At 42.9% G+C, this 21,877-nt stretch overlaps 1 protein-coding gene across 1 annotated transcript; it reads left to right on the top strand.

Annotated features, from left to right (window-relative positions):
- The first annotated feature begins 299 nt into the window (after positions 1-299).
- On the top strand, positions 300-21,196 carry LOC125401555 (hepatitis A virus cellular receptor 1 homolog). Its single transcript, XM_048435868.3, has 8 exons — positions 300-392; positions 974-1,031; positions 3,378-3,716; positions 8,676-8,927; positions 12,151-12,200; positions 15,709-15,820; positions 17,193-17,229; positions 20,510-21,196. Exons 1-8 carry the CDS (start codon positions 372-374, stop codon positions 20,622-20,624), a joined length of 984 nt encoding a protein of 327 aa, XP_048291825.3. The 5' UTR covers positions 300-371; the 3' UTR covers positions 20,625-21,196.
- Positions 21,197-21,877: the final 681 nt, after the last annotated feature.

Below are 21,877 nucleotides of genomic sequence, written 5' to 3'. Positions count from 1 at the left end.
CCAATAAAAAAATAAGACGTTTGAGATGTCCATTACGATCATTGTTTGGCCACCAGTTTGCAGCATTAGTTTTCTGATCTCTTCTAAGTTAGTGTGATAGTGCAGGGCCCAGGCCAGGAGATGCTGAGCTCATGGAAGATTCGTGAAAGCTATTACCATCTTGAAGACTGGTAACAGGACACACTTTCCTCTCTGAGAGGAAGTCAAGGATTCTTCTGACTAGAAGTGGAGTTAATGAAGTACCAGGCAGGCTTACTCATGTTTTTATGGTTTACCAATTAAGAGGCAAACGTTTAAATCCAGATATTGAACTCTGAAGACACGCAACATCCTCTATAACTAGGTTTAAAAGTAGTTGCCTAAGGAGTTCCATGAGGATTTGGTGCCTGTGTGTAAGTAACCCATTGTCTCCTTCAACAGCAGATTCTCCAAAAACTGAGCAAACATTAGTGCTATTTTACCTAGGAGGAAATCTAGGCATGGCGGGGCTCTCTGAATGGAAGGTTTTGATCTATACTTAGTGTTTTTCTGGGTGTCTCTAGACGTTCCCCAGGAAAATGTGGCCTCAGATACCATGTGCAGCAGCACTCTGGCTCAGGACACCTTGCTAGTGATTAAGGTGGTTGAGATTTAGGGACCAACTCCTGTATCTACTGGGCAGAAGCAACTCTGTGTCCACTGGGAGGCAAGTGCATCTTTGCCATTAGAGGGCTGGTCTCTGCTCAGAGTTCTACCAAGAGAACACACTCTTGTCTCTGCCTCCAGATTTCTCTGTGTGCTGCCTTATGTATGTCATGACCAGAAGTGAGGTTGCTGGCTGTATGTGAGGAAGGACCAGGAAAGAAAAGGGTGTTGGGGAGGACAGGGGTCCCTGGCAGAGAGGCCTGTGTGAGTCACAGTCAGAATGCAGCCCTGCCTGAGTACAGTGTGCTGAGTGCCACAGCAACCAGAGCGTCTCCTCATTGTCCTCCAGGTCACCACCATGATGCAGCCTCAAGTCTTTATTTCAGGCCTCATACTTCTTCTCCCAGGTAAGTGAGTGGATGAGCTGGGGATGCTGGGGAGGCCAGAGGTGCCAGAAGAGATGACAATCCTTGGACTTTTTTGATCATGGGTTATGCAATGAGCAAAGACCCAGATAAATTTGCTTTACCTGTATGAATTTCAAAACATATGGCTAAATAAACATGATCCTCAAGAACATGCCAGGCAAGGGACAGGAATATGTGCATGCATGGGATACACAAGTATGGCCTGATTGCACATGCATGCATGTGATAGTCAATGGTTAATAAAAAAATCGGAAACAGTGTTTTCCATGCAGGATGGCTGGTCAAAATCAGCCTTCATTTTATTTCTTTGTGCATTTTTGCTTGTTTAAACTGTTTTCAATTATTTATCTTAAAAACGTTTTAATTCAAAGCTTTCTATAGGAGGGAGAATAGAAGGAGCACCATAATTGGCTTTGAGACAGGTTCTAGGTTAGTCCAGGCTGGCCCACGACTCCATAGCTAGCTGGGGATCACCTCAAACTTCTGATCCTCCTGTCTAGATCTGAGATTCTCCTAAGAGCTGAGATCACTGGTGAGAAATAAAATATATTTCTATGACTTAATGAAAATAGCATGTATTTTGTTTGTGATCCTAAACAAGGTATTTGACAAATCAAGTAATGTATGCATCAGGAAGAAATATGCTCATTTTATATAATTAGGACTGTGTTTTCTTCGATCATGTTCCAGACTCTCATCCTAGGCCTGCAGATAAATGATTAGTTAGAGAATATCATAGTTCATTGTTTTGTATTTCTGTTGGCTTATTTGTTTATTTTCAGTACTGCGATCCAACAAGAGGGGCTAGCACGGGCTAGCCTAAGCCCTGTATCATGGAACTCCATTCTCAGTCCTCAGAGTTGCTTTAAAGGCAACCTTTGAAGCTGTTGTCACTGAGAATTCTATTCGACCATCCCACAAAAATTATACGTAATTGTTTCAGTTTTTAAAGTTGCATCTTTAAGTTATTGGTTGCATATTCTTTGGCGGTGTGGTCTTACTTTACAAGTGGGTTTTGTTCAAGTTCTGCAGTGTCACCAACTTATAAGAAGGGACCTCTGCCTTTGTTTGTTTGATTAGTTTTTTGTTTCTAAAGGGCTAATCATAAAGTTCAGAATAATGTTCAGTCCCTTCATGTGGTTTTCTTTCTTTTTTTTTTTGAGACTGGGTTTCTCCTTGGCTATGGAGCCAGTCCTGGAACTGACTCTGTAGACCAGGCTGGTCTAGAGCTCTTGACCTAACAGAGATCCACCTGCCTCATCCTCCTGAGTGCTAGGATTAAAGGTATGCACCACCATTGCTTGACTCTCCAGGTGGTTTTCTAAAACCCTTTCTGAATATTGACTTTGAAGTTACTAAAGTTCTGATTGAAGCCAACATTGCTGTTCCAAAGCCCTGGCTCTTCTCTTTGACTAGAAATGGGGGAGATTTAGCGATTTTGTTGTCTTAGCACTATGGAGGAAGAGGGGGGATAGTTTGAGAGGGGGTCTCCAAAATCTAGGCCTGTCTTGAATTTATTATTAGCTGAAGTTGTCCTTGAATTCCTCATCTTCCTCCCTCTACCTCTCAAGTTCTGGTACTACAAGTGAGTTTTGGGTATACAAGTAAGTTCTAGGAATACAAATGAGTTCTGGGTATACAAGGGAGTTTTGGATTTACTATTAAGTTCTGGGTTTACAAGCACTACCCGCTTTATTTACTGAAATAAAGTTTAAAAATGTTCAAAAATGAAACATTTGAGCTGGTCTCAATGGCATATACTAAGTATCCCACACTCAGGAGGCAGAGGTGGGAGGACTGTAATTTTTCAGCCAGCATGAGACATAGAAAGAAATGCACACTCTGAAGAAGAAAATTGAGTGAATATCATGCCATAGATAAGTCGTTTTGCTCATATATGTATTTATTAAGTGTTCACACTGAGGAAGAATATACTAAAATGTTTACAGTCTTCAAATTCAAGCAGTAAAACTGGACATTTAATCATAGGATTGGGGAGGTAGAGGCAGCAGAGCTCTGGGAGTTTGAAGTTAGCCCCATTCAAGCAGCAAGTTCCAGGGCAGCCAAGGATACAAAGTGAGATCCTGGCTCAGAAAACCAAATGATAACAACCACAAAAATGAAGTTGTCATTCCCTTTTATGCCTACAAACAAACAAAACAAAACAAAACAAAACAAACCAATCAAATAGTGAAACAAAACAATAAAAAAGGGACTGCAGCCCACCCATCCCATAATTTTTTCCTAAGAACAACAGCAAAATTTTGGGAAAATGTTGGGTACTAACTCTCCATTTTTTCCCCTTCCCCGCTTCTTACACCACAGGTGCTGTGGATTCTTATGTAGTAGTGAAGGGGGTAGTGGGTCACCCTGTCACACTGCCGTGTACTTACTCAACACGTGGTGGAATCTTTACCACATGCTGGGGCCAAGGTGGATGCCCATCTTCTCGTTGTGCGAACACACTTATCTGGACCAATGGATACCGCGTCACCTATCAAAAGAACAGCAGATACCAGCTAAAGGGGAATATTTCGGGAGGAAACGTGTCCTTGACAATAGAGAACGCTGTCCAGAGTGACAGTGGTCTGTACTGTTGTCGTGTGGAGGTCCTTGGATGGTTCAATGATCAAAAAGTGACCTTTTCATTGGAAATCAAACCAGGTAAGCTTTCTTTGTTTCCTTTCTTTATTTCATGTAAGTAGGCTGTGTCCTCTGTTTGCTAATAATTCGTTCTCTTCCTAGAACAAGGAAACACAAAGTTCTTATGAACATGTTTGATTAGACGCTTGCTTTTGAGTTGTGTAAAGACAAACTCTCCTGTATCTCAGGCTGTCCTCCGATGGCCATGCTCTCTGGATCCTCCTGCCTCGAGTCCAGTGTTGAGAACACAGGCACGTGCCACCAAACCCAGCCTTAAATATTCTCTTTAGAGGCACTGAACAAATTTATTTGCATAGATGAAGTCCTAAAATGAATCTTAATTCAAGACCATGAGCTAAATTGGGATTCACGTCCTAACTGTACTTGGGAAAGTCTTGTTGGTCCGTGAAACTGCATCCATTCTCCTTCCTGAAACACAGTGGGGGGGGGGCTTTAAACTAGAAGTATGTGGATTTTAAGAATTGCCTCTTTCCCGTGGTTTTATCTTAGAATGGTAATCACCCATTCCCAGCACAATAAAAGCACAACAGCTCTAACCTGAAAAGCAGGCGGCTGCATTGATGAGCTGACTTCGACAAGGGTCAGCTGACCTTGCTGAGCACAGGCTGTTATGCCCAGACTGTGGAGTCCCCCAAAGACCTCCAAGGAATCCGAATCTACATGCAAAAACAAAGAGCCTTTATTCAAGCTCAATCTTGGACCCTCTGTGTGTACAAGAATGGAGAGCCTGGAGCTCAGTTGGGGTGGGTGTTTTATTGTGGCAGAGGTTGAGGTGGGAGATTTATAAGATTCAGGACCCCTCGCTGGCTGACATTTGTCTAGGGGTGTCTTGGTGAAAAGGGAAGGGAGTGTGTTGGCCTAAGGGACCTTAGGTGATCTCATCCACAATGGCTGGAAGTTTAGGTAGGTATTTCCTTTGGCATGTTAGAACAACCCCTTGGATGTGCCTGGGTGGTACCTAGATGGTCTCAGTTTGTGGCTTTTCCTGGAGAGAGATGTTGTCTTATGGTAAATGGCAACTCAGGCCTACTTCCTGGCTGGTCTCTATTGATCCTGCCAGTGGCCAAACCCTGGGCTCTACACAGACCACAAGTATAGGTGGAGAGTTATAGTCCCTGTCTGCCCTGCCTTGGGCCTTTGAAATCACATCATAGCATATCACACAATGTGTTGCTTGAACAATGGAAATGTCCTGATAGGAGAATAGTCCCTCCAATATCTGTTCACGGTCACTCGGCAGTGTAATAGCATGAGGAACAGCGGTTAGTCCCTAAAGGACGCAGACACACAATTCTGTCCAATGAGCTTTGTTAGAATGAGGAGGCCTCAAGGCCGAGATCAGCCCTCCAGCTGGGAGGGAGAGCATTAGACAGAAACGATACAATCAACTTCATTCCTTGATTGGGTATGAAGAGGCTTCCAGGAAAGGAGGGCCTTCTCTTTGCAACCTGGAGAGGAGCTTCATTAAGAGCAGGAGTGTGGGAGGGAGACAGAGATGAGGAGGACTAGAGACAGCAGCCATTACTGGAATAGCAGGGCAGACAGAGCATCCTCCTCACAGAGCAGCCTGCAAAATAATCCTCTCAGCATTACCCCTGAGGAGTCTCAGGCTGGTCCCCAGAGCAAGGGAAAGTAAGGCTTGTTATAATCTTTTAGTGGTGGCAGTTCTACGTGCTAGGTCCCAGGGCTAAGGCTAACTAAGGTGTTTACTAACATATCAAAGCAGACACTGGCTACTTTTTTCTCAGCAAGGCCAGTACCTGGCGCACCCCACCTCTTCTCTCAATTCTCCAGCCCAGGGCTGGACTGGGCTGTTCTTTCCCAAGCTGCTCTTCCCAGCCATTTTGACTATACAGGCCCCTTTGGGGTTCTTGACCTCTTGGTCACCAATCTTGGCTCCTGGCTTCCCTTTTCCTCACATGGCCAGTTCATTTTGCCGGTCATGTCCACTCTGGACCCTTTTTGGATGCCTCTGTCTGTTTTCTCCCCCATATCTATGATAAACCATCCCCTCCAACATAGGTAGGAGTAGTCATGTCTTCCTTTCCTTTCCTTTCTTTTTTTTTTTTTTTTTCATTCAGGAGGAAAGTTTCCTATCATGTGATTTAGTTCACCGTAGCATAAATGACAGAGTATGGGGCAGCCAGATCTTGGTTAGGTCCAATAATCTAGGGCAGCTGTTAGGGCACATAATAGAGTCTCTTAGCTGCTTCACAGAGCAGTGAGGGGGTGGGGCTTGACCTATTCAGACTGTGGGATCTGGTCTAAAGGTTCAAGCCTATATTCTAAGAGTAAGAAGTTAACGAAAGCCCCAAATCTGGACTCATTACATTTCCTTCCTTCCTTCCTTCCTTCCTTCCTTCCTTCCTTCCTTCCTTCCTTCCTTCCTTCCTTCCTTCTTCCCTTCTGCCTTCATCCCTCCCTCCCTCTCTTCTTCCATCTCTCCCTCCCTCCTCCTTCCTTCCTTCCTTCCCTCCCTTCATTCTTTTCTGCCTTTCTTTCTTTTCTTCTTTCTTCTTTTCTCTATTTTTTGTTTTTTGAGACAGGGTGTGCAGAGAATGATGTATAGAGACAGAAATGGGGAAGAGACCTAAGGTTCCAAGTACCTATTACAGTTGTAAAATTGTATTATTTACCTGGATGAAGTTTAATGACTCTGGCTTCCAAGGGTACCCACTCACACGAGAATAAACCCACATTCACACACACACACACACACACACACACACACACACACACACACACAGGAGAGAGGGGGGAGCAGGGGAGGGGAGGAAGAGAGAAGTCTCTTATAAAAGAACTCCCTTAGGTGATATGTAGAAATTTGTCTGACATATCTGAAGCCTTGGCTTCCCTAGAACTGCAAACACAATAACCAAGTAAGGGCTCTGGTTGTAGCTTCGGAAGGTGCTTGTCTAGCGCACGTTCCTGCCTAAAACCCTGGGGTTATAGCCCCAGCACCAAAAGGGGGTTGGGCATGGCATCGTAGCATAAAATAACTAATTTCAGTTCATTAACTTAAGGTTTTATGAGTTTAGAAATTTGTTAACAGGTCAGTGCGTATAAAGTCACTGTTTGAGTGAGTCTGTAAGTGAGCCAGAAACTCTGCTTCATCTCCTAACAACCAAGTCGATGTTTTCTCATGATTTAGCACACTGGACTACCCTTCCCTCTGCCCTTATTGGCTCCTTTGGACATCCCATCTACCTGGGAGAATAACTCCCCAGAGCAAGAGCACCACAGCTCCTGAGCTGTTGATTCTTTCCTGGTTGGTCTCATAGTGAGTCTTCAGAAAGATTGTTCCCATGCTTGCCTTTCTCTCCTTCAGAGATTTCTACTCTCCAGGGAGGGTTTGTATTGTGCTCAAGCCTCTGCCTACACATTAGATTGGTCAGCAAACTAACCAGGCCAGGTTTGTAGCAGACCCACTCGCTAGTGTGGATAAATTTACTGCAGCACACCCCACAGCCCTTCCTTGCTATGTTGTTAGTAATGACTTTCAAAATGATTGACACAAAGGCTTGCTCCTGAACACTCATTTTTATGTTCCTGTGACAAAAACACTTATGTCTGACCCTCTACATAAAAGTGGCCTGAGGGCCAGTGAGCTGCTCAGAGGGGAAAGATGCCCATTGCTAAGCTTGGTGACCTGAGTTCAATCCCTAGGCCCTCATGGTGGAAGGAGAGAACAGACTCTGCAGAGTCATTCCCTGATGTCCACATTTGTGACATCTCACAAACACACTAATAAATGAATGAATATGTGTATTGAATTTAAGGGGGATGCTCCACATCCATCTCCCTACACATGGTAGGAACACTACAGGTTTGATTATTTAAAGATAAACACACAGTGGATTGAGGAATTAGAACAGTAGCCCACATAAAGAAGAGTTTTCAAAGCAATTATTCCTCATTGTTGAGGTCTTGTTTTGTAGCTAGCAGGGTTAAGATCGAGGGAGATAACTTGCAGGGATGACATGTCTGCTGACACAGTTCGAGTCCTGGCTGACTGTGTGATGCCAGCACCACTTTGCCTTAGTTCCTGACTTAGAACCCTGCACTCTGAGACCATCAGCAGCTGCCTGGAGGCTTATAGCGCTTCAGATGCTGTTGATTTGTGAATTGTAGGTTGGACCTGACTAACTCAAACATCGAAAGTCTACAGTGCTCTAAAATCTGGATCTTTTTGAGCACAGACTTGATAATACACCTGGATAATTCAATGCCATGGAACTATCACGTGCAGCATTATTCACAGTTTATAAAGTTATCTTTAAGGTATATATGTAATGTGTAGCTCTATGAATACTGCATCAATCCATGTTTATACCTGAGCCTGACACATAAGGTGTTACTTATATTTCAGGTATTCTAAACTGTTAAGGAAGACTTAAATATTTAAACTCTGGGTACCAAGCATTTTTTGGATAAGGGGTACTCAGCTTGTCTCTCTTAGATTGGAAGAAACCATAGAAGTCAATGTCCACTCTTTCCCCAAATGTGCAAATCCCATTTGTGTTGTGATTCGTGTGGGATGTGTGTGCTGGGCTGTATGCTGTGTGATGCAGGGCTGTATGCTGTGTCCTCTCAGGAATGACTGAAGAGAACATGCTGGGCCTGGAAACTGTGGGTGAGGGCAGTCTTTACTGAGAGAACTCCTAGTCCCCTGTACTCTCTCAGTCTCAGAGATGCTGAGAGATCTGAGGACCTGACCGTTGTCATTTATAAAGTGTCCTTAGGATCCTGGGCTGTATTCCCATCTCCATGCTGTCGGAACAGCTGCCTCCTTTTGGGGAGCTGCCTCCATTCCCTGTCCTAGTTGGTCAGTGACAAAGATGTGGGTTCAGGAGAGGAACCTTGGGGGTGGGGAGCCTCTCGCTGGTGCTACAACTACAACATAAGCTCTTCTCTTTTCTTGTTAACTCATCCTTGTTTCATCTTGATTTCCGAATCCAGAAATTCCAACAAGTCCTCCAACAAGACCCACAATTACAGGAAGACCCACAACTTCAGGAAGACCCACAACTACAGGGAGACTTATAACTACAGGAAGACCCACAACTACAGGGAGACCCACAACTACAGGGAGACCCACAACTACAGCGAGACCCACGACTCTGTCAACAGGACCCACACATGTACCAGCATCATCCAGAGTCTCCACCTCTACTCCTACAACACCAGCGCACATGCAGACTCACACACCAGGTAAAACTCAATGTGGTTCAGACCCACTGTCCTTCTTATAAGTGTCTGTAGGACACAGACACTGAGTCAAGATAGAAGTATAATAGAGGTGAAGAGTTCTTAGCTGTGTCCCAACAATGTCTCACAAAGTCTGTAATTTCTAGTCTTAAGTTGCATTCACCCTCTGCTGAGTAAGAGCCTGAAGATGGAGGGCACCATCTCTCTGTTTCCCGGGATTCACCCTGGCCAGATCAATGGTGGATCATTGATCTAGCAAAGCTGATGGAATCTGGATCAGTTGAACATGACTTTGTACTGAAAGTCTAAATAAAGACTGAGAATTAGAGTCAGGGTAGGGAGGCTCTTGACCCTTGACATTCATTCTGAAACTGGGCCATCCAGCTGAGGCCATAGTTCAGGGAAGGTGACATTTAGCATTTCCTGATCATCAGGTGGCATGTACCACGCTCCATGAAGCAGTACTTAATTCTCTGACAATTATGTCCTGTATAGCTGTGATCTGTCCCTCTTCTATAGTGACAGGAACTGGCAGTTCATGGTGGAAGACATGAAGACAGAGAGTGACTCAGACTCTGTCCCTGGTCCCTTGAGTTGGAAGCTGGTTCTTCTGACTCCCGGGTCATGAGCAGGGATGTTTGGAGGGTTTGTACTGTTTCCACATCCTCACTGGAAAGATATCGTATACCACCCTTTTCAAGAGCAGTGAATGCCTTGCAAAGTTTTGCTTAAGGATCTCTCAGTTTATTCATGTAGCATGAAAAGTCCATCATACGCCCTTTTAGGGATAAAAAATACACATCAAATTCAATATTTTAGGACATGATTTAACATGCTCAGATTTTAGAGAGAAGCCATATAGTTCATGCTTCAATTTGTCATCCTGAAGGCAAGCATAGCTTCACATTATTATCTAGGAGTGAAAAAATAGCTCTTAGAGGGATTCCCAAAGCTTCCTAAAATCTGTGCATCTCCCGGGGTAGGGCTGGATTCTACAAAGAGAAGAAGCCACAGAGCTTTTTGTTTTTATTGTTAGGGTAATATGACGGGAGGTATAGACTTCCCTCTCCTCTCGCTGGCCTTCAGGTACTTTCAAGCAGGAGGACCCTGAAGTACTGGGGCTCTCGCTAAGTGTGCAGAGACCTCTAGACTATAATTAGGCAGGGGAACTTAGGATTTGTGAGAAAACCCTTGGTTCCAGACAACTGCACACACTGAAGAACTACAAGAATCTCTCAGGGTTGACAGAACTTTTCAAGACTTAGCTTCTGCCTGCATCAGGGGATGGGCTCATGGGCTGAGTCTGGAGAACATGGATAGGTGATTGACATCAGTGAAAACTAAGACAGAGAGAAGTGTTGGTTCATGAGTCCATACGACCTCTTGGGGGTGTTTTAGTGTAATCTTAGGGTGTTTTTGTTGTTGTTGTTGTTTTGTTTCCTAAAGAATTGCAGGTGAGGGTTGAAAGCCCCGTCTAGGGAGAAGGCAAACACTCTGGCGACTGTAAGATGGAGATGTGTACAGCAAAGAGTCTCCTCTCCTGCCTTGTCAATTTTAGGTTCATGAGGGAAATCACAGTGTCATCTGAATGTGTCCCCATAATTTCCTTTGGTAATGTATAATTAAGCGCTGAGGTCATCTGGAAGGTGATTAGGATATAAAAGTAAGATGTTCGTGCGCAGTGTAAGATCCTTTGTGAGAGGACTGATGGGGCTGGTTTTCCCTTTTCTTCCCTTGGAGACGCACAAGAAGTATCATCTCTGCACAAAGGAGCCCTAGTTAATTTAAAGCCACAACTGAACCCACAGAGCCAGGAAGGATTAGGTAATGGTGACCTTTGGATGTTGAGAGGGAAATCTTTAGTGTAAACTGTTTCCAGGCAGAAAAACAAGATGAAACTAAATCCAAACACAAGGCAGCAGAAGCCGCTCTCTGCCACTGTTCCCAGGTGTGAAGAAGAAGTAAGGAGGGGGTTCAGACTCTGTAATGTCATGTCACCGAACCCTGGTCAGAGGAGAGCTTTGCAGAGTGGAGCAGGGAAGGAAGCAGCTGGGTCTCTGGTTTCCTTGAGACTGCTGGCATTTTGGCCTTGTAACTTGAGGCTCAGGGTGAGTCCTTACTGTGCACAGGGAATCTCTACCTTGGTGAACATTCTGCAAAAACAAGAAATACTAGGATTGAAAGGGATTTGGGTGTCACATGGGCCACCACCTACCTTTTGTGGCTGTGCTGCCAAGAACCTTACACACCATCCCATTTCATTATTTCATAGTAATTTATGTCACTGCTAGATTGGGGGAACTCTTTAGTTCCTTTTTGAGACACACGCCTTTCCATTTGTCCCCTATTCCAGGCACACTTCTTTAGAGAAGTTGTTGAATGGCCCTCATTACACAAGCGGTATGATATTTCTAAAGTGAGCTCCACAGCGTTCACTGTGCTCCTTTCATCATATAACAACAATAACAGTGTTGAGTGCTCATGTGTGCATTCCCAAGTGTTGCATAATCAAGTTGCAGCAACTTGATTATGAGGTCACTTTGCTAATGAACGTGGTCAGTATTGAATTCAAGTTTTCTCTGATTTGGTTTTACTTAAAGGCCTAGGTCACAAACAGAGCCCAGACTGTAGATGCTACCTACACCTAGTCATTGCCTTTGCTCCTTGTAAGGCTCTCACAGAGAGTGAAATGTAAACAGAGTGAAGTGAGAAATGAGGGGGGCTATGAGTCATTCAACTTTACTTGTGCTGGGCGATGTCAGCTTTGGCAGTTGTTGGGGACTCCGATAGACCCGTAGTGTTTCCACTCATTGTGTGGGCATTGTGTGTACACTGACAGCAGAAGTGTCTGTCACTTGCTAAAATTAGAAATATGAAGTCATCTGATGTCTTCTTCTTCATCCGTAAAATGTAATTAAGGGGCTCCTTGTCAGGATATTACAAACCTTTTATATACCAGATATCAGTGGAAAGAGGACTCTGTGTTTCATTCATACACACATAAAAACAATAAAAATAATAGATTCCTTGTTATAAAAAAATAGTCATTTTAAATACACTTTAAACACCTAAATGTTCAAAATTTGCTGTTCAGTGAGTCTCCTGCCATATTAAATCCCACCCTTACATGATATAAGACACATTGGCCTTGTGGGTTATATTTACAGATGTAGTAAAAACATCTAAATTCTTGTACATATAATTAATTTTCTCTCTTGTTGAACAGATTGGAATAACACCGTGACATCCTCAGACGACTCTTGGAATAATTACACTGTAAGCATATTCCTCCAATTTATTAGCTGTATTTGCTTTTACGGTTTTTTGGGAAACAATTGTATTTAAAGATTTTTGTCTGTAAAATTAGTTCACAGATAGCCGCATTAAAAAAAATGAAGAAAAGACACGGATCAGATATACTGGTTTCTTCCTTAGTCTTAGGATTTAGGAAGTTAATTAATGATATCAGAAGTTTGAGGCCAGCCTGGACCATTAGGCAACTTGGGCTAAATAGTGAGATGGTGCCTCAAAACTATAGAAGAATGAATATATAAATGTATAAAAATGAAGAAATTTAAAAAAATATGATCCTTACATAGGATGTTTAAATTCAAGATTTCATTTACTGCCCCTATATTGCTTTTCTACCCATTGACCATTCTCTGTAGAGCCCACTAGTGATATTTTTTCCATACACAAACCTCCACATGAGCTATTAAGTCCTTAAGACATTCTAAATTTTGCATGATTCTTCCTGGAGTTTCTGCATACTAAGCTTGAGAAAAATCTAAGGCACTCTGATTCCAGAATTCTTGACAGAGTTCTACGTCTACAAACAGTCAAAATAAATCTATCAATAGAAGTTTTCTCTTTTGGCTACAGGAAGAAACAAGATTTGTTTTAGTGTGTAAAATTAGCACAGAAAAAAAATCATGATTAAGGTAATTAAACAGCGAGACAGGGGGTTGTGAGGATGATTTAGTTGTTAGAAGTAGCAACACCCTTGTTAGCATGTGCAAGGCCCCGGGTTGGAACCGTCAAAAACCATCAAGTATCAAGACACTTCAAAGTGGACATATCTCTACAGGGTCAAACGGCCAAAGACATTTATACCTATTGACAATCAGAACATCACACATAAAGGCTGAAAGTAAGTTTGCTTTTCTTTGGTTTTCTGAGACAGGATATCTCTGTAGCTATAGAACCTGTCCTGGAACTCACTCTGCAGACCAGGCTGGTCTGGAACTCACAGAAAACGTCCTGCCTCTGCCTCCTGAGTGCTGGAATTAAAGGCATGTGCCATCACCACCCAGCTGAAAGTTTCTCTTTTTTTTTGTAAGAATCTCATGTAACCCAGCTGACCTTGAACATACTGCATAGCTGATGATGACCTTGAACTTCTGGCCCTCCTGCCTCTGTCTTTTATGAGTTGAAATTGTATGATTGAATCCCACCAACTACTTCTATTCTTTGAGACATCATCTCATTTCACACCTCAGGCTGGCCTAGAACTCATAATCTTCCTGCCTCAGCCTGCTGAGTACTGGGATTACAGGCCTGTGTCACGTGCCCATCCTGACAATAAAAATATAATGACCTAATTGACATTAGCACCCAGTGGTCTTGTAGTTGTGGAAAGAATCTGTGTGTACTAGTTAAATATCAGACACCAGTAAGTGTGTGCTGCTAAGGGAGCAGACATTTGACTCCATATAAAATAAAACAGCACTGCGTGTCAAAGGTTGTTCTTGCCTCAGTTATCCAAGCTTAGCAGAACAAAGGAATAACTTAGAGTTAAATTCAGAATAAGCTGTAGACTCTGAAGATGTGAAGCTGTCCCTAGTTGCATTGAAACCAATGCACAACAGCTCACAGTTTTGCTTTCAGGATGTTGTTTGTTTGTTTGAGGCAGAATCCCATGGAGCTCAGGCTGGTCTTGACCTTTCTATGTACCAGGGAAGGATATGGAACTCCTGACCCTCCTGCTGCCACCTCTCAGGTCCTAGAAGTAAAGTGTACACCCCCAGGTCTATCAATAGTAGCATACATCTTGAACCAGGAGGTCAACTTCATGGACTCTGTTTCATTAAAAGGTCGAAGAAAAATTGTGAAGATTACTGAGAAAAGATAAGCATTGCTGCCATTCATAATCAGGAACATGTTCTGACGTAAATGTTCCGTGGGCAGGGTAGACACGTGCAGTCCAAGCTCTCAGGAGGTTTAGGAAGGAGGATCAGAGGTCCGAGGTCATTGTCAACAAGTGAGATTCAAAACAGCAAGTGATCAGGAGACGCTGTCAGAACAACAAACAAACCTTATTTTCATCTATATTTCCCACAATGTTTGTCAAGAATAATACCTGAGGGGCTGGAGAGATGGCTCAGAGGTTAAGAGCACTGCCTGCTCTTCCAAAGGTCCTGAGTTCAATTTCCAGCAACCACATGGTGGCTCACAATCATCCAAGATGAGATCTGCTGTCCTCTTCTGGCCTGCAAGCATATAGAACACTGTATACATAATAAATAAATCTTTTTTTTTTAAATACCTGAGAATCCCTTGCCTTAGAACCCACTGATGTTTGAGTTCGTAGAGACAGCACTTACGGAGCTTAACTACCTTGTCCATGCTCTCTCTGACTAAACAGAACAGAGGAACCTGAATTTTGACTCCAGAGACGAGGCTCGCACACGGGCTCTGGTCTCCTTTTCCTCACAGTTAAACCAGCCATGGGCTCTGTTTAGGGTTAGTAGATTAGTGCCAAGTTCTTAGAGGGGTCTCACCTGTTGCCCAGCCTGTCTCCTGCTAATTTCAGTGTGTGCTCATCCCTGATCACCTGTACCAGGGCAGTAGGGAGATTCTGTATTTCTATCTGATCATACAGTAGTAATCAGATTGCAACCATTAACAGAGTCTACTATTTTTAGAAAGTTGTTGGATATAGTTGCACTGTTTTTTTTCTCAGCCCCTCCGAACCCTTCTATATTCCCTCTTCTTGCTTTCTTTATAATTCATGGTCTCTGTTTCTTTAATTTTTAATATATACATATATATATATGTGTGTGTATTTATATATAAAATATATTAACTCATATGTTATATATTATTGTACATTATATATAGCATAGTAATATATGTAATTATTCATACATATACCTATCAACTGTATATGCTTGTACTATATATTACATATATTCATATTTAATACATAAATATATTCCTAAAAACTTTAATCTGCCAAGTCTGTCTGTGTGTATATATACTTCCATGCTGATCATTTGCTATTATTTGTATGGAATCTTGAGTTGCATTTACAAGACAAGTAGGGTCTGTGATGAAGGACCAGACTAAGAGCTGAACACACTGAGAGCAAGTTAACTTAGAAATGATCTATTTTTTTATATCATAAGATGATACATTTAGGAAATACCTTTTGACTATTAAGACAGACATAATCATATACATGATGTATGAACCCACATGATTAGAATTTTGACTGAGGCATCTACCCAGGTAATTGCCTCGAGCAACATAGACCACCATAGTTTCCATCATCACCAAAGACACTGATTTCACATTGTCTCAGAGTTCCACTGCCCCTTACCACCTCAGATCCTTGGGTCTTCCTGCATATTCCGGACTAGTCACAGGTAAGCAAAGATGAATCTCTAGGACCTAGAGTCTAGGTTAAGGTTTCGCATGTGCTTTCTGTTCCTCTCACTTGGTGTCTCTTGTATTTACTGTTCTTCATTTATTGCTACTGTTATGTTATTTATTGTTTCCTTAGGAATTGAGCCCTTCATGGAAGGCGCAGAAGAACATGACTAGCGGCTTCTACATCAGCATCCCCATCGCTGCCCTGCTGTTGCTGCTGCTTGTGTGCACCGTGGTTATCACCAGTAAGTCATTTCACAGCTGTCTGCAAGGAAGGAGAGACAGGGATCTCTGGGTTTCTTTAAGCAACTGCACATGCAGCAGGGGCTTTGAGTTCACATGGCCTGTGTATCCCCAGATCTAAGGCTCTCATGTTAAACCCTCTCCTCCCCCAAGGGATGAGTTAGGATGCAGAAGGCTTTGTGACTGATTTCTGATGCTTGGTGACTGCTCTGCTCAGTGACCTTGAACCATTGTTACTGTGTCTCCAAAGATTCCTATTCTGTAAAACTTGATCTCATGTACTCCATACTGGTACAGACCTTACTAGGGAGCTGAGAATGTTCCCCAACATCCGGATCCTCTGGCCTCCAACATCCCAGTGCGGGGCTCACAGGAATAGGTTGCAGTCCTCAGCCACACTCTTGTTCCTAACCCTGTCTTTTGTTTTTCAGTCATTGCCATCAAAATGGAATCATTATAGTCTCCATTAAAAAATTAAATATTACGTCACGAAAAAATTCTGATATGCTTGAGGTTTTTTTAGATCACTAAAACACCTTTGATGTGTTCTCTCCTGTTCTACTCTTGGGATCTCTTTGTTTCCCATAATGATACTGCTGAATGTTCTGGAATATACTTAGTAGAAGAGGCAAATGAGACATTGGTGGGAAGCCCCCTGACTAATGCTGGAAAGGAATAGTTGAAGGTGACACCTGGGCCTCCATGCTGCTTCCATGAGCTGTACAGCTGTAGACAGTGTTTCCCTCTGTGAAGTTCATTCCCTGTGTATGAACTGCAGCCATGGACTTTACAAAACACCATGCATGAGCCCATTACTAACCTACTTCATAGGAGATGGGGAATAAGGATGTGCCTGTCAGATTTCAGATGGTTCCCTCTAATTATTTAAAAGCTGTTCACCCAAAATGATTATTTAAGGTGGTTGTAGTGGCATGTGACTGCAATACCAGCATCCTTAAAGTCTGTGGCTAGCCTGGGCTACATATCAGATCATGTCTAAATGGGAGAATTACCTAGAAATTAAGTAAAATAGCACAAGTGCCTTTCTTTCCTTAGTCCAAAGTGTTTTATTTTTCCCTTATGGGTGTGTTCTCTGGCAGTCCATTAGGAAAAAAATCAAGACTTTTTGTTTGTCTCAGTGAATAAAAGTTTACCCCTCTCACTCTAGTATACTAGGCCACAAGGATGAATACACCAGTGAATGGACAGAAGATCCTTCCTGTGGAGGACAGGAAGGAATTACACAAAGTTACCTGGGAACGGTTCAATCAAAAATAGAGACAACATCCTTGATTAGGGGACAGTGTCATGAGTGTTTCTGATGACGTGCAATTTTCTCTTCATCTTCTCCCATCTCCTCCCACCCCGATACAGGGTACATCTACATGAGAAACAAGTCACAGTCTCTAAGGTAAGGTGGCATGGATTGTGCTGAATCTTTTTGAACCAACAAAATATGGGAATATTCTCTCTTTTGTACTAAATCATTCATTACTAATTGATTCATTGATGGGTTGGTTGATTTGAGATAGAGTTCACTATGTAGTCCAGACTAGCCTGGAACCTGCTACATTAGCTAGACCAGACTGGAACTCACAATCCTCTTGCCTCTGTCTCAGTCTTTCACTCTGGGATTACAGGTGTGTTCCACAATGGTTGGCCTCCATTCTGTAGGTTGGATCCCCAAATAAATTTTAATGATTCCCAGTCTTGTTACCCTCGTTTCTCAAAGATACTTTCTGCATTCTGTGTTTATGTATTTATGGTAGGACAGGCACAGAAGGCCCCTTGATCCTAATCTCTTCTCAGTGGACACTGAATTGTAAGCTTTGCTTCCTGGAGCTGGTACGGAAGGAGTTGCTTTGACCCATTCTTGTTTCCTTCAGTGCCTTCTTTCATTGAGTATTTATTTTATTATAAACTGACAAAATATATGACAGAGCATATAATCCAGTACAAAAGTCCTCATAGGTGTTTTTGAGGAAGTGTGCTGGGATGACATGCCTAGGTGGTGAGTTGTTTGGAAAAGACCCAAGGGAGCATAAGATTTAGAGGAAGATTATTTCTGAGTCTGCCGGGAGTGCAACAGAACTGTGTATGGCCAGTGTCTCCACATCAGTCCCCTCCACTCACTACACTGGTGTCTGCTTTGCCGGGCTTCACTGTTCTTGTCTTGTTTACTGTACTTGGGGCTCTTTTATTCTCTCCAGTATTATCTACCTTAGTCTACAGCCATCTAATTCTTTTCAGTTGGCTAAAGATTGGCTGGACATGGGGCTGTGTATTTCAGCCAGAACTCAATGTCCTTCAGGCTGCCATGCAGAGACTTACCTGGGTCTATGTTAAGCGTAAGAGCCAAGCCATAGACTGGGTCTTGAACCAGTCCATTAGAAGTTCCTGATACGTTAGCTCTTCGTATCAGTCACTTCTTCCCTTCACAGTAAGAAATCTATAAGGTAGGAGCAATAATTAGTCTCATCCTAGAGATTAAAAGCAGGTTTGTAAATATGAGGTCACACTACACTGGCCTCAACCTCAGCAGTCCATGCTTATAGATCTAACTGGTAAATAAAATAATATAAAACGATCTAATGGATTTTGAAAATGGAAAGGGACCATTCCTTAGAGTTGGAAGAACACAGCATTATTTTAGTCCATAAATTTTGTTCCTGTATTGGTAAGGCATCTTTTTTTTTAACATTTAATGCACATTTTTATTTTTGCATGTGACAGGGACAGATAAGGGTAAGATAGTAGAGGTGGGGCAGAAACAGGGAACAGGGACATGGAGAGAACAGGAATGAGAGTGTGCAGGAACACATCCATGGAGGCCAGAGGAGGACAGTGAGTGTTCTCCTCTATCTCTCACTTTGTCCTCTGATAGAGAGTACCCCTGGGACCTGCAGTTCACATTGCTTGCTTTGGCAACAGCCAGAGCCCCAGCAATTCTCCTGTCTCTCTCTCCCTCAGTGCTGGGTTACAGGCATGCAGGAGATGTTCTACCTGAGGCAGCATCTGAACTCTGGTTCTCTGGTTTGTGCAACGAGCATCCTTAACTGCTGATCAACTCTTCAGTCCCCAAAGCTACTTTTTAATCACTTTTAATTTTAAAAACAAATATTGGGGGAAACACAGCACATAGAGAAGAGGGGAGAAGTTGGGTAAGGGGGCACACACTGCTACTTCAACACTCAATAAGCTAGCACAGGAGGATTGTAAGTTTGATTCCAGTCCAGACTTCTAGTAGCACTGTCTAAAAACAAGTAAATAATAGCAGGTGTGCTGTGGTTCACACCTTTAATTCCAACTCAGCAGGCAGAGGCAGGTGTGCTCTATGAGCTCAGGCCAGTCGGGTCTATGTAGGGAGTTACAGGATAGCCAGGGAAACATGGTGAGACCCTGACTAAACCAAATGAATGAATGAATGAATGAATGATACATGACTGACTGACTGAAGGAAGGAAGGAAGCCACAAAACCAAACTAACCACTACATAACACATACATTCTGGACATTCTCTTGTGACTTTTTCTGTCAGTTCCATCACACTGACTCACGAGTGTCCTGACCCTACCCTGTTTCCCTATATGTGTGACTGTTCCAAGCAGGGTGGAGCTTTATTTCTCGGGTTCTTTGTAATTCTCAGCACAGGTGTTCGTTCCTCTGTGGCCGACTGGAGATGCTCATTTTGGTTCTACATTTCAGTGGTAGAAATGGTCACAAATGACAAAACCCCACTGTCAAAACATCACCCCTGAGTTAGTCTGTTTTCTTCTCTGGTTTGCTCCTCCATGAGTTCTAGAAGCTCGAAATCAGTCCACTGTGCCCACCCTGAGTAACAGAATGAGCTCCCCAACTGCAGCCCCTCCCACAGGTGTCAGGATGGGCAAACTGCAAAGACCTGCTGTGCTCTCCCCAAATTCCTTCCAGTGCAGTTCCTGCTTCTTGTGTGCACGCTGTTTCTGCGCATGTGTGGCATACAGCAGTCTTGAAATTGTGCCCCAGACCAGCTACTGTAGCTGCTTTGTGATTTGACCTGTCTTCTACTCCATGCTTATTATTAGGTTAGATGCCATGCAAGTTTCAAAACTCTTTCTTTTTAAACAAAGGAAACTTTGTATCACTGTGAGCATGATGCGTATGTGTGTGAAGGGGGGGCAATGTGTGGCACCTGTGAAGGTCAGAGGACAACACCCTGGAGCTGATCTTTCCTTCTGCCTTTTCTGTGGGCTCCAGGGATCTCACTCAGGTCACCAGGCTCTCCTTAGTCTTTCTAAAGCATCACAGTACAAAGTAAACACACAAGTCATCTAGCTCAGTTCCAAAATGCACATCTTGATTAGGTACCTCGGTTTGATGACAAGGTATCTCTCTGTCTTGATCTCCCACTTTTGTGTTTTATTACATTAGTATCTTGAAGGATTCCAAAATGAGCTATTTTTTCTTTTTCTTTCTTTTCCTTCTTTCTTTCTTTCTTTCTTTCTTTCTTTCCTTCCTTTTTCTTTTTAAAAAAACCTATTCTTCAGGTATCTATTAAACAAACTTTTTTATGACCTAATAGTATAGGAGGGTCCTGTGTGGTTAGAGTTTTTGTGAGTCCTGAGCATACATCGTGATTGAAAGTTCTTAGACCTGAAAGGTAACCTCTTGTTCTTTCTTCAACATCTCTCTCTCTCTTTTTTTCTCTGCAGCCTGGTAGCATTCCGTTTCTCTAAGATTGGAGCTTTGCAAAACGCAGTGGTTTTCCGGTCCCGAGGTGAAGATAATGTATACATAATTGAAGACAGTCCTTACCCTACAGATTGAATCCCAGTGGCCCTCTGAGGGCTCCTCTACCTGAGACTGCAAAGACAGCAACTGGATTTGACAGCGCAAACAGCCTTTCCAGCTGAAGGGCTATTTTCTGTGTCCATTCATCCAGCAGTGGTGGAGGGGGTGACCCTCCGCGGTTAATACTCAAACTCACAGTTCACATCATCCTAATTCTTTTTTCTTTTTTATTAGTTTTTTTTTTAAAAAAAACCAACCCAAATTCCCACTTTCTCCCCTCCTCCTATTCCCTCCACACACCCTCCCATCTTACCCCCCTCTTTTCCTAAGAGACAGTAAGTAACATTGCCTTGTGGAAAGTCCAAGGCCCTCCCTACTACATCTAGGCTGAGCAAGGTATACATCCAAAAAGACTAGGAACCCCAAAAGCCAGTACATGCAGTAGAGATAAATCCCAGTGCCACTGCCAGTGGCTCCTCAGTCTGCCCCAGCAGTGCAACTGTCAGCCACATTCAGAGGGACTGGTTTGGTCCTATTCTTGTTCCTTCCCAGTCCAGCTGGAGTTGGTGAGCTCCCATTAGCTCAAGTAAACTGTTTCAGTGGATAAACTCTTCATGGTCTTGACCTCTTTGCTCATATTTTCATTTCTTTTACTCTTCAACTGGACCTTGGGAGCTCAGTCCAGTGCTCCGATGTGGGTCTCCCTGACATCAAGCTCTATTACAGAGCTACAGTAAGTAATGAAAACAGCTTGCTATTGGCATAAAAACAGAGACATTGATCAATGGAATCAAACTGAAGACCCGGATATTAATCCACAAAAAGAAAGCATCTTCAACAAATGGTGCTGGCATAACTGGATGTCAACTTTAGAAGAATGAAAATAGATCCATATCTACCACCATGCACAAAACTCAAGTCCAAATGGATTAAAGACCTCAATATAAATCCGAACACACTGAACCTGATAGAAGAGAAAGTGGGAAGTAGTCTTCAATGCATGGGCACAGGGGACCACTTCCTAAATATAACCCCAGTAGCACAGACACTGAGCGCAACAATAAATAAATGGGATCTCCTGAAACTGAGAAGCTTCTGTAAAGGATACAGCCAATAAGACAAAAAGGCAGCCTACTGAATGGGAAAAGATCTTCACCAACCCCACATCAGACAAAGGACTGATCTCCAAAATATATAAAGAACTCAAAAAAAAATTAGACAGTAAAATTCTAAATAACCCAATTTAAGAAATGGGGTACTGAACTAACCAGAATTCTCAGCAGAAGAAT

The sequence above is a fragment of the Myodes glareolus genome, chromosome 9 (assembly GCF_982192425.1).
Source record: "Myodes glareolus chromosome 9, mMyoGla1.1, whole genome shotgun sequence".
Classification (NCBI taxonomy): Eukaryota; Metazoa; Chordata; class Mammalia; order Rodentia; family Cricetidae; genus Myodes; species Myodes glareolus.
Note: the sequence above shows the minus strand (reverse complement) of the source record. Positions and strands in the feature narration are given on the sequence as shown.